The sequence below is a fragment of the Hypomesus nipponensis genome, chromosome 21, assembly GCF_054491055.1.
Source record: "Hypomesus nipponensis isolate SF chromosome 21, ASM5449105v1, whole genome shotgun sequence".
In the NCBI taxonomy this organism is placed as follows: Eukaryota; Metazoa; Chordata; class Actinopteri; order Osmeriformes; family Osmeridae; genus Hypomesus; species Hypomesus nipponensis.
This window is the reverse complement of record NC_140381.1, coordinates 7689811-7703625: the sequence shown is the minus strand read 5'-3', so window position 1 is coordinate 7703625 and position 13815 is coordinate 7689811. Positions and strand designations below refer to the sequence as shown.

The window sequence follows — 13815 nt, the reverse complement described above, 5'->3', positions numbered from 1 at the left end:
TCTGTATCTGTCTTCATCCGTCTCCCTCTCTCCCCCTCCTCCCCCGCCCCTCCCCCGCCCCCTCCCAGATCCCCGAGGGCCAGAGGAGGCCGCCGTCAGACAGGACTGCGAGCCTGAGACGCAGCAGCAGCAAAGGCACCCAGCCCAGGGAGGACGTCCCCGCTCTCAGCACCAGCAGCAGCTCCAACACACTGACCCGGAGGAGCACCACCAAGAAGCCCAAGCAGCAGGACCAGCAGCCCCAGCCCCAGGCCCAGCACCAGGAGGCCCGATCCAGGAGGAGCTCCGGAGCCGACGGGGTCCAGCCCAGCTCCAGCACCCACAGCCTCCGCGACGGCACCCTGCGGAGGGGCAAGGGCGAGAGGAGCAACCCTCCGTCCCTGGACCACCTGGCGCCCCCCGGCGACGGAGACAAGCCCCGGAAGGGGGAGGAGTCCAAGAGCCACGAGGGGCTGCTGTCGTTCTTCCGGGGGAGCTTCCTAAGGAAGGAGAAGGACGCGCGGAGGTCGAGGGAGGGGGACGCAGGAAAGGGCGGGGAGACGACGAGCCGGGCCAGGAGCTCGTCCAGGGCCTCGCTGTCCAACGGCGCGGCCAGCGGCGGGACGTCGTCGGAGGGGAGGACCAACGGCGGCCCCCGCCACGGAGGCGCGGCCCGTCTCGGCGACGAGCTGGCCAACGGCAAGGCGGGCCGCATCGCCGCCGACATCAAGCGCTCCCAGAGTTCCTCCAACATCCCCAGCAAGACGGAGCAGGGCATGCGGAGGACCGCGTCCTTGCACCGCAACGGGCTGACGCCAGCGGCACCCGCACGGAGCCTGACGGCGGAAAAGCCTTCCTACGGCACCCTGCAGAGGACAAGATACAGCACCACCTCGCTCGGCCGCAAGAGGACCGTTCCTGAGTCCAGCTTCTAACATGCACACACACACACACGCACCCACACACACACTGATACACTATCACAATCAAACACTCTCCCTATACACGTATTAACTCACACACAATCACAAGCTTAACACAATCACGTGCGCACTTAGTCTCACACTGACAGCCTCCCAGATCAAAGCAATAGTTTTCGAGCCCGGCTAGAGGTCCACCTAATGCACAGGCCTGTATGTAAGGTGGCGCCCTCCGGTGTTGTGGAGGAGTGCAGTGCAGGGGAACAAACACGAGCAGAGCCCAGAAATGGTGACGCTCAACATCCCGAGATGAACGTGAAGGAGTACTTTCGTTTTTGTTTACATTCTTTTTATTGTGACTGTTAACAAGTGCCTGAGAAAAAACGATATGCAGTGTAGGCCAATGAGTTTTGGGGTTACCCGTTGAGAATTGGGTTAGGATTAGGGTTAGGGTTCTCACCCACGCGCTCTTTTACTAGCTACACGACTTGTGTCTTAATAGCAACGCGTTAGGATGACTTGAGCACCTCTTTACCGAATGAATCATTTTCCTCACAAATGTTTTCCCCATGTCTCTCCCTCGGTCTTTCTCTCTCTGTATTCCAAACACACGCTGATTGTGCCCAGTTGTCGTGTTGAATGTTGCGTTACCGCTTGCGTACCAAGCCGTCTCAAACGCACCACAACGGCAGATCTCCCTGTGGCGGCTTCCTGAAGCGATTGAAAGTACTGAACACCTGAAGGCATGAAGGGTTTTACTGAACCTTAAGTGACTAGACTTCTAGACGTCTAGACTGAACCATGAATGATTATAATCAGTTTCAGGTGTGTGTGATTACCCTGCAAACTGGCTGCTAGATATGTCACTGGTGTTTCATGCAAATGTTAGATCACAGTTTCGATGTTATGATGTTGCACTTTGTGTCATGCACACACACACGCACACACTTGTTGTATGTGGTACAAGACTCAACGTTTTTCCTATCTGAAGGAGTCAGACCTATTAATTGGCCTTCGATGTTTGGACTGTTGTTTGGTCAGTAGATATACAAGAGAGACTTTTCCTATTTAGATTGGACACGAGAGAGAAGATAAGACACACATTGACAGGCTGGTACGCAACGTAGCACAGCCTGTGTTACTATGGCCACCGATAGCCTCCTGATGTAAAGCTAAGTACACGTGTCGTCTGCCCTCGCCCCCCCGACCCCCCTCCTCCCCTCCCACACAGACACTTTTTACCGGCTGTGGCAGAATGGTCCAGATCTCACACCTCACTCTTATCTCTCCTCTTCTTCGGCCACTGCAGATGATTAGAAGAGCTCATCTTTGCTCCTATTAGCTTCTTCTCAACATGCAGAGTACAATCTGTTCACCTGCTGAAGTTCATTTTTTCCCCCCTGAAACTGCGTTTTCATTCAAGTATAGGTTTAAGTGTAAATACTGCACCCTTTAAATATGTGTTTGTGGTCAAGACATTGACCAGTTAGTTAACTGAGATCAACCCACAATCAACCCATGTGTGTGCCACTGCTTAAACACACGTACAAACACACACACAAACACACACACAAACACTTACAGTCCTATCGCCTGTACCACTCTCACCCAGTTCAGAGTGAAGAAGCAATAATCTAGTTGAATGTCTTCTCACCATCTTGGTTCACATTTTGCACATTTCTCTTAAGTGCTGTTAATACTGTATTATGAATCAATGTAAAAGCTTCATGTTCTAGAGTCAGATGTTATATGGAAGATGTATAGTACATTGATGCCCCATCATGATTGTGGAATGGTACTGAAGCCTTGTGGTCTCTTAAGGATCCACACTGTGACAGACACGGCAATATTGCATCCTTTTTACTCTTTATGTATCAGCCTAAGGACACCAACACATTGGCATTATTACTACATGAATATAATACAAATAGATCCAAATAATATCCGTATAGTAGCTTTGGAGATGAGCAGAGATGTCATGTGTAGGATAGGGTTAGCTTGATTCACTATAGCTTTGATCCACTTCCGTTCGATCCCTTTGTGGTTTTAGTGGAATTTTGAAATCAACTGCCTATTGAAATGATGTTTTGGTCTTTGCAGCCTTAAACGATATCATGTCTTCATCGTCCACCTCAGATCGGCCATCTTAGAACAGCGCTTTGCAAAGAGAGACAGACAGACTGTCAATGACCGTACTTGATGACTCATTTACCATGTCCATCATAGGGGAAACTGTATGGCTTAGCTGAGACACAAAGTCTGTAAAGGTTCAACAGTTAGTCTTCCTTGGGTTTTTTTCCCCCCCCAGTAGATCTATATAGCCTAGATGTGTACCTGTCACAAAGTTTACTGTACCAAACTGAGCACTTGTATAGAAAATGAGATCCACAAAGAAAGGATAATAATACCATAAATGAAGGATGTATGTTTCCAGTTCTTTTGTGAAATGTGGGATGAAGATGTTTTATATGCAACTTTTCTACATTTGATAAAGGCTTTGTAAATATATGAATACATACATAGATATATATGTACAAAGGGAGATGTAGAGGCCTCATACAAATGGCCTGTAATGGACTTATTGGGTAACCAAGGGCAACACACAAGTAAACTTGTATCCTATTTTCCAAACTGTGCTCTGCACCAAGGAGGAAACACAGCTATTACTGTTAAATAAGAACAATGTTTTTTATCTACCTAACATCTCTTCAAAACATGAAGGAATCTGTTTTATTTTTCAATACTTCAAATAAAACACTCTTTATCACAATTTGGAGCGTGTGTGGATTCACTGAATTCAAGATACTAGATACTATATATAGTAAGTAGCCAGTTAACATTTGCAGTTGCAGCAACACCATTTCCTTGCTGCTTGTATCTAGTATCTTGTATCGATTTTTAACCGGTTGGTTGAAAGTTCAGGGACACCACAGAACAACATAGTGCTTGGTGTTGTCTCCGTATATGTTCCTTGGGCACACAGGACATATTGTAACATCCTGGACCTTTCTCCTCTACACTACCGTTTTCAAATGATCTTTGAAACGGATGGCCGTGAACTAAAGAAGTAAAGATGGAATTGTGTTGGGAACTGTCTTGTATTTCAACAAAGGAAGTGATCAATCGTAAGGAGTTCTTTAGACTTCAGTCAGGACTTATTTTTCTTTAACCTTGTTTTCATTGCACAGCTTGAACCGAAGTTCAAAACCAGGTAACAAAAGGCTTGTTAACACAACCAATACAAGCAATACGTTCCCCTTAGTTGGTTTGATATAGTTTGTCTGGCAGACTAGTTTATGATGGTACCACGTGTTGACGTCTATTGACATCCTAGCAACAAGCTTTAGTGTGGAAAAAGTGTTTTTCATTGACATAAATGTAACCCCCACCCCCCTGTTTAATACTGATCTATGGGTCGATGTAGTAAGTCAGGCACATTGGCATTGCTGTTTTACCTTGATGTTTAACTGGGCAGTCCATAAGTCAACAGAGACCAAACCTGCTTTTTTTTTTAAGACACAATGTCCCATAGCTTTAAACAAAAACAAGATTGTAGCTTAGCTACTGCTAAGTATCACCAACCCTAGAAGCGCTACTTGACTCTTTACTGGCTAATGGATCCTTATTGTGGGGGTTGAGCTGCGTTGCAGAAACCTGGCTGCACAGCCTGGGATCCTTTTAGAAATTTTCCCCAACATGCTCTCCCTTTTTTCTAATGCGAGATTGATTGTGAAAGAATTAATGGAGTTTCTTTCAGCGTTGTGTTGAATACATGCTTAGTAGATGGACCCCATATAATTGACTGACATAAACGAGAAGAGAAAGAAAGGAAATGGCCAGGAAAGTGCAGATAATTTGAAGTAGCTCAGTGTCTGTGGTAGGCTATAGATTATATTTAAAACTTAATATTTCCTAGTTCTTCTAGCAAATGTTGCTGAAAGCCAGACCCAAACTAGAATGACGGCGTTTAGTTTGAGGGCGTTTTGTCTGACAATGATGGCGTTTAGTTTGAGAGCGTTTTGTCTAAGAATTATGGCATTTGGTTTGAGAGCGTTTTGTCTAAAATGATGGCGTTTGGTTTGAGAGCATTTTGTCTGAGAATGACAGAGGTTTTTCTGACGGCGTTTAGTTTGAGGGCGTTTTGTCTGAGAATGACAGGTTTTTCTGAGACTGATGTCGTTTCGCCTGAGTCTGACGACGTTTGGTCTGAGACTTGACGCCTTTTCGTTTGAGTCTGAGATCTGAGGATGTCCTAAAATGAAAACCGTACTTTTGGCATTCGTTTTTGAAATTTGAACGCAGAAAATACGGCATTCAGCTCCCAGTAGCCCCCCAGCTCCCAGTATCCCCTTAAAAAGAAGCCTGTCTAAGGCTGGAATGTTTCACCTCAAAAAGACTATGTTGCACGCAAGGGTTCACGTAAGGTTCATACGGAAATAATCTCCCAGCACGTGAGGACAAGTGAATAAATGTATACAAAGAAAAAGAAAGTAGCGACTTCATTTTGGGGGGATTTGACAGTGTGAGAAATAAGAGGTGTGGCGTGTGAGCGTGTGAGCGTGCGAACTGGTTCATTTAGACTTGGCAGTTCTGAAAATTGTAGGCCAATCTGACGAAGTGTTGTCTTTCAACTAACGCCAGTGAAGAGCCCATGGTTCGAATGCTAGATGGCGAAACCATTTTTACTTGTGGCGTTTAAATGTTTATATTGATTTGTTGCGAACAGTCAACACTGTACGTCCTTGGGGCGTAATTAAGTTCCTGCTGCATTTCAACTTCATACAGCACCAGGTAGGCGAGACAATCGAGACACACACACACACCGACTGGGATTACTGGAATTATAGTTAAATGTCATCTCCTATCCACCTTTGCCTCCCCTCCAACACACACACAAGCATACACACACATTCTGTATTTAAACGCATTCTCTCTCACACTCTCACTCTCACTGATACATACACTTGCTTTACATTCACACACAAACACACTACCTATTTTACTATAGTCAGTACTGGTCTAGTACAACCAGCAGCGTCGAGTGGACCTCAACATAAGCAGGGACTTCTGAATGGACACTCTGACCCAATTACAGCCGTAGTTTCTGGATCAGACACGATAGGCCTATATCATTCACAGCAGTCATTGCTATCAGTGATATAATCCACGAAACACAGTGCTGTCTGTTCACTCATGCATTTATTCATGTTTTATCACACCATTAGATCCCATTGACATTAATAAGGCGTGTCTGGTGCCGTTGGGGTTGATTTGTCGGAGGTTATTCCGCCTTCATAATGTATTCATTTGGCAGCAGGCTTTATGGAGAATGTCTGACCCAACACACGCCCTGTTGCCGCCAGAGACTTGCGCCTCGTTTTCTGGTTTGCAGCGCGGAGGTGGTTTGTTCTCGCTGAGCATATTCTCTGATAAGAGCATGCGTTATATACACTCTCATCTTTGCACCCCGTTAGTGTCCATTCTGAAGTCTGACATACCCTTCGCGACTGATGTCGTTTGCTGTCGTGACTTTTGAAAGCGAAGGGGACTGGAGCGTATTCTCTCATGATGACTAACTGAGGCTGGATGGTAGAGATCCAGTACATGGACGTCCATGTCTTCCTCCAATCACAATAACATCCCATTGACCACCCCCCCCACCCGCGGTCTCCAACTTGTCCCCATATTTCCTTATAGCCTTAATGGAAAGGCTACTGCATAGAACGTAGTAATCTGGGCTGGATCTGAGAACACATGTGGTGTCTCCACGTCCCTGAAAGCCTGAAGGTCTCTGAAGTTCACAATGTATAGGACATGTTTAATATGGCTCATCCCTGTGGGCCGCCAGTTCAAAGGAAGGACAGCTGCATCTTGTATTGATGGAGAGCGGGTATAAAGGGTATATTTTGAGGGAACTGAGCCTTTAAGAGGTTCCTGACATTGTGTATAGAGGTCACGAGGCTTCAAGTACGACTGCATCCTGGTGCTTTCTCTTGACAATGATGCCAAGACTACTGTTGAAATTGGTTGAATGGGAGGACAGTCAATGTCTGTCAGGGTTGTGACCCTTTGTTTGCCACCAGAGGCCCCCGCTGTGTTCATGTTTTTGGTTCTGTTAATCTGTTCTCATTATGACATTGTTTTCACCTGTGCCTTGTTTGTTCTGTGCTTTTTAAGTGGCTTGGATTTTTAGTTCTGTGCTTAGTTTTTCTCTGACCTGCCACAGAGTGAGAGTCATGCCTTTTTGATCTACTTTTGTATGTTATTTTCTGCTTCCAATAAAAGGAGGAAACACACATCTTTTGGAGTCTGCTTTTGGGTCCACGTTTGCATTCCTGACAATGTCAAGGGAATGTAATGTTCACCTTGTGCAGTTTAAGACCACTTTTATTGGACACCAAGCAGAGTATTCTATACTATGCTGGCAGTGTGAGAGTTAGAATTATATATATATATATATATATATATATATATATATATGCACAGGAATCCATTATCATTAATGCAACACTGACAGGATGGGAATAATATACCGTACGTGAATATGAATGTGCCATGCCAGAATGTATTGGTTGAAAACCATAAGATATTCAAAGTATGATATAGTCAAGTCAATTGCATTACCAGTCCCTCATTTCTGTTGTGATATAACCTTTTGGCTCAGGGAACAAATATACCAAAGAGTGCATCAAATCTAAGGAAAGCTAGAACATTTCCTCAAAGCTGTTCACAGTTGTGACAAATGCAAAGTGCTGTTGATTGAATGTATCTCATACATTTTTATCCATTTTTCAAATTGTCAGTTAATGGTCAGGCAGGCTGATATTATGGGTTAGGAAATGACTGAAATAATGACTGTCATTTCATTTGACAAGAAGCTATCAATTATATCTGAACATTTGTAGTCCAGTCACCTGGGCAATAACTTTTAGAAAATTACATTTGGAAAATGTATGCAGTGGTTTATATTGAGGTTTTAATATATGATGATCTACTGCCCATTTCCCATTCCCTTCCCCTCTTTACATACAGGTCAACAAGTTGAGCTCTGAGGAAAGTAGAAGATACAGGTTAAAACATTATGGAACAACTCCTGATTTGCTAATAGACATGATTTGAATACCAAATTCAAATACTAACTGAAGATTCAGATTAGACTGAGCAGATTTTGGCTTCTTTCTTCTGTTGATGGCGGTCCTTTCAGCTTCCCTTTTTGTATATTGTGTGTTTGAAAAACTATGTTGGGCCTTTCCTGTGATATCAACACATGCTTTGGGGCATATTTTCAGTTAGCAGATGGTAGTGTTTGAGGGGTTTATTTATTATGCAAAATTACTAAATGCTTAAAAATATCAGTAGAAAGGAAAAACGTAGGGGAAAGTTTATCTCATGATATACTGTAGGTTAGGACAATTTACACAGGATTGCCCAATTTCTTTGTTTTGGTGTTTAAACTATGTGAGGCTGCCATATATCATCAGTAGGCATACCTCTGGTACTAAGGGAAATGAGAACAGAACATTGTTTCATTCTATACTTTTGCTCTTATTATGTTGTGGTGTAAATTAGCAGCAACAAATGTTGTATGTTGTATGCTTTTTAATGTATGTAATCTTAACAACTAATAAGTATGCATACTTATTTGAAATATACAGAAATTTCAGTTGAAGAACATGCATGTAAATTCTCCAAACGTTTAGATGTTGGATATTAGTTTAAACAATAGGTTTGGAGTTGTTTCTGACAAGCAACAGGAATAACATGGTTGGGAAGCGGGGGGCTTTTGGTTTGTGTGTGTGTGTGTGTGTGTGAGCAAATCTTAGATCTTTGATGTGCACTGAGCAAGACCACGTCAATACATTTTCCAAATCAGTAAGACTTGTGTTTCTTGTTCCTCTAGTGTGTCTAGATAACATGCTACTGCTAATGTAGCATCACACAATGAAGCTTCTCATCTACGTCAATAACCCATAATGTTACAAGAGGGTGTCTTCTGTGTCTCAACAGGATGCATGTATCACCTGTCTGCATTTGATTCCTTCCTTTTAATCCGCTTCTTGTGCTGTTGAAAGCCCCCCCCCCCCCTCACCTTTTTCTCCAGTGACTCAAACTATAATTTTCATGATATTTCAAAATGATCTTGACATTTTCATTCATTCACCCAAGGAATCTGGGGAGAGATGAAAAACATGACAAGATTCTGCTAAAAGTTATCGGAATCTATTTTGAATATGCTAATATTTTGAACTGTAGAATATTGCATTTTACAAGCTTCTTGGCTTTATTTTGTTTTATCCTTCCTGATAGCTTTTGGGTCATCCTTCCTGATAGCTTTTGGGTTTTATCCTTCCTGATAGCTTTTGTATGTAAATGGGAAGATTTTCGAGAGATTCAAGTGTGATCCTAGAACCAAGCCCATTTGTTAAATTGTAGGAAACACACAAGTGGTTAGTCAACACTCCAAAGTAGAGATTCAGCAGATTATCCAATTTAGTAATGCAACACATTTCCAAGTCACCAATTAGAATAACTTACATTCAGACCAAATGTCAGTCAATGACACACTACACTATTGATTACTTTTAAACTGTGTCCATAAATGGCTTGAACATAGTTGAGTAAAAATTCAGTTTGGTTAACATGCTTCTTGAAAACACTGCTAAAAAGTAAATCTCTCTTATCCACAACTATCGCACTCAATACATCTCCCATACGCCTCAAGGCTTTAGAAGGCTCGTTTTTGTTGGTCAGCCTCTGGTGTGAGTCACCGTCTGTCAGTGGCTGGGTTTTGACGGTGGTGCTGAACCAACTAATAACATTTTTCCCCCAGAAAGCACTTCAACCATCGCTTTTGTACGAGAGCTATACTTCGCAATACGTACTGATGATATTTTATTTTTGATGGCGATACTTATATGCATTATCATTTTATTCAGTATTCATTCAAAAGCAGTGTAAAAATCTAGCACACGCATCCCAGAGATGGAAGACAAGGTTCTACTAAAGTGTTTTTTAATCTCCAGTCAATATTTTACGTACATAGTGGCTTCTTTTTGCACCAAACTTTCATAATACTGCCTTTTTTGCCCCCCCAAGGATATGAGTGAGTCAAACCATGTGCTGAAAATGAGGACAGTTTTTGTGTAGCATCTACAGAATCGCTGTGATTGAGGGATGTACTATGAATAGGATAATCAACCTAATTTACTCATTGTACCCTGGGACCAAATAAAGCTCAGTCTTGTCATTTTAAACTGACAAATGGGAGGGATGATAGAATATCTATTGACCATCTAGTTAAAAATCTGTTTTTGGTGAATATGAATTTTAGTTGCCATGAGACAGCTGGTTGCCATGGAGAAATGACATGCTGGGTGTGAGGTATAGGACTATATCCAGGTCTCTGGGAAGGGTATTTATGTAAAGAGGACTAATGGTCAACAGTGCTGGAGGCGTATGTATTTTTATTTATAAATTCTTTGTCCAGAAATTGTAGAATTAACATTTGACAACAAACTACATGATCTACAAATCTACATGATCCAAAAATGTAAGCAAGTTAGATTTCTGGCTTGAGATAACGTTTTTTAAGTTGAGCATGATGCACGATGCTAAAATCTCACTACAGAACACAACCAGGTTATACGAGACAAAGCTAAGAACAGGTAAACATCAGTTTATAAAACCATTTATATTTATAATAAAAACATTTTTGCACCTGTGTTCTAGTGTTACAACTTAAAAGAATGCTCACAATTGTACAATTCATTTGCATACAATTATAATGATATAATTGCAACAATGACTTACACAATAAGCTTGATACAGCCTGCAACACTACAAAAATACGACCTCAAAACACTATTAAGGACTAATAAAAAACAAAAGCCAACATGGCATAGACAATATTCAACAACATAAACAAGAACACTTGGCACCTAGTCAGTCTAAAACATTTAATTGAATCTAAATATAATTTTTTTTTTTTTTTTGAAAGAGCACCCAGTTGGCATTAGTGGGTGGCCATATGGACCGGCACCAGATCTCCAAAGCCCTGTTCCTGCTGGAGTCCCTCTGGAGCTAGCTTCAAGCTAACGCTGCCATCAGTGGTGCTGGGGTTGACACGGAACTTCCTGTTTACTGGCCGGATGGCCACGATGAACCGCCTCTTGAAGGTTTCACTCAGGATGATGTAGAGGAAGGGGTTAATGCAGCTGTTGGCGTAGCCCAGGCTAATGGCGATGTTGTAGGCGTAGATGAAGGCCCGGCTGGGGCTCTGCACCCCCAGGTGGACCAGCTGAATGGTGTAATAGGGGGCCCAGCAGAGGAAGAAGGCCAGGCAGATAGCCACTGCCATGCGGGTCACTTTCTGGGTCCGCACCCTCAGGCTGCGCGGGGGCAGCGGGGCCACGCTGGCGGACATGTGCTGGAGGATCTTGAAGAACACCACACAGATGATGCCCAGGGGCAAGGCAAAGGCCAGGACAAACTGGTAGAGGGTGAACCAGTAGGTGTCGATAGCTGGGTTGGGGAGCAGGAGGGCACAGCCCACCAAGCCGTCCTGCAGGGGCATGAGGCCGGCGTACATCCACACAGGGACATTGGTGAGCAGGGACAACCCCCACACGAGGACGATGACGGCGGTGGCCACGCACGGCCTGCGGACGTAGTTGAAGCGGATGGGGTGGACGGTGGCGAGGTAGCGGTCCAAGGTCATGGCGGTGAGGATGTAGGTGCTCACGATCTGACTGTTGGAGTCGAGCGCCGTGACGACAGTGCACATGGTGGCGCCAAAGCACCAAGAGCCGTTGCCCAGCAACTGGTGGATGAGAAAGGGCATGCCGAGGAGGAAGAGGAGGTCAACAACCGATAGGTTGAAGATGAAGATATCAGGTACCGTCTGCTTGGCACGGCACTTGGTCTTCTTGACAATAGTGTAGATGACGATGCAGTTGCCAAGGATGCCCAGGAGGCAGATGATGCCAAAGATGATGGGGAGGATAGCGTGGTTATACGGGACCTCTTCCTCGCCTAAAACACACACAATTATTTCCACAATCCACTCCTGTTTATCTGTAGTAGAGTGTTTTTTTCACAGCAGCTCCATAAACTTACCATAACAAAACACTTTTTGTAAAGTAGCCATAAGTGAGATTGTTTTCCTATCTTATTTCTCATAGCATATTTGATCATACTTTTATAATCGACTTAATCCATGACTTAAAGAACTACATTGTCAGACAGGGCTTTGGTGTCCCTGCAGCACATAGCTTCAAGCTTGACAAAAAAAAGGACTTTCATAACCTTTTAAAAAGAGCTGTTATCTATTTATCTATCTACTGATGTATGTATTTTTTGTGTTAAGTGTTTTGTGTTACAAACGTTACAATGTGATTCTGGACAAATTAATCGATATTCTTCTTTCATCATATTAAATAGTAAAACGGCAAGTGCAAAGTGAAATAGCAATTTACCAATTACTTTTTATTCGTAATTACAACTTCTGAAACTTACCTGTTGAAGTACAGTTAATTGCAATCAGAGATGTGTTGTTAGACTTGCTAAGAAAATCCATTGTCTCAATTTGTTGAAATAAGGAAAAATATTCCAAATGGTTTGTTGACCAAACAGATATTGCCCCAAGAACATCCAAGCTCGTGAATAGAACTGTAATATTTCTTACGTTTTACTAAGTTTTTTTTTTTTCCACCCACCATCCCAAATAAACCGACTTAACTTAATAAAGTATTAAATACAATTTACGATTGAGCCTATTTATGAGCTCACTTTAAGACCTATTAAGGAGTAAACATCACTCCCTTTGTTTTCTTGACGGAAGAAAAGCATCCTCGCTCCCCTGGCTACAACAGTATTTGGTGTTGGCAATGGTCTGAGTTACTCCAGCTGCGGAACGATTAATAGTGAAGTATTTGCGACTGCGCTGTCTCTCCTCTCCTGTGCAGTCTGAAATAATGTATCAGTATAAATTCGTCACAGACCAATACGTTAGCCTCGTTTAGCTTTTTTATGTGCTTGAAATAACCTACTTTGGAAAATAAGTCTAGAGAACTTGAAGGAAATATGCGCCGACCTGTAGGCTATTACCACAACTGTTTCTGTATTTCGTAAACCATGATTACTAAGAACACCAACCCGATGTTTATATTACAGTTCACCAATTTAACCACCAGATGGCTGTATTAGATTGTCCATCACTGACCTAAAACGTGTTGCCTTTCATTATATTCCCAGTGTAAACTTCGAATGATGCACGTTTGTGCATGAGAGAGAGAGAGGGAGAGAGAGAGAGAGAGAGAGAGTGAGAGAGAGAGAGAGAGAGAGAGAGGGAGAGAGGGAGAGAGAGAGGGAGAGAGAGAGGGAGAGGGGGAGAGAGAGAGAGAGAGTCCATGAGGGTAACCCTGCGAAAAGCTCCCAATACAGCTGGTCATGAGACTAACAAACCAGCTCCCGCCCGGCATACCTCCTTCCCCTTTACTAACACCAAACTGAATAAAACTAGAACCTAGAACACTGGTAAAAAGAAACCAAGACACAAAACAAATTAGATTGCTCTCAGGGCCTAAATAGAAAATATGAAATGGCTGAATATCTATATATTGTCAAGGGTATAAAGCAGCTCACAAAATACAGAATGAGTGACCACACCCTTGCAATTGAAAAAGGAAGACAGAGTACAGAATCTGTGGGCACTGTACATCAGGGGAAATTTAAACATAATTTTTTTTCTAATTAAATGTTACAAGTATGAAAGTATAAGAGATCAATATCTGGAAAAATGTCACCAGTTAATTGAAAACTACACAGAACTTGACATAAATGAGAAATTAAGGATATCTCTGGGCGAAGGGCCTATTGCAAGCCTTGCCGCTAGAAACCTTGTATGACTGTTAAGATA

The 13815-nt window shown here is 43.0% G+C and overlaps 2 protein-coding genes across 2 annotated transcripts in view; one reads left to right on the top strand and one right to left on the bottom strand.

Moving 5' to 3' along the window:
* usp43a (ubiquitin specific peptidase 43a) overlaps positions 1-3669 on the top strand; it is a 64836-nt gene extending 61167 nt beyond the window's left edge. Inside the window, exon 16 of the mRNA XM_084685734.1 lies at positions 69-3669. Coding sequence (XP_084541860.1) covers positions 69-914 — 846 coding nt within the window. The 3' untranslated portion in view covers positions 915-3669. The remainder of the gene's footprint in view (positions 1-68) is intronic.
* Positions 3670-10340: 6671 nt separating this feature from the next.
* On the bottom strand, positions 10341-13144 carry mchr1a (melanin-concentrating hormone receptor 1a). Its single transcript, XM_084685427.1, has 2 exons — positions 12414-13144; positions 10341-11930 (listed from the first exon to the last, which is right to left on the bottom strand). The coding sequence occupies exons 1-2, from the start codon at positions 12472-12474 to the stop codon at positions 10912-10914; spliced, it is 1080 nt and encodes a 359-aa protein (XP_084541553.1). The 5' UTR covers positions 12475-13144; the 3' UTR covers positions 10341-10911.
* Positions 13145-13815: the final 671 nt, after the last annotated feature.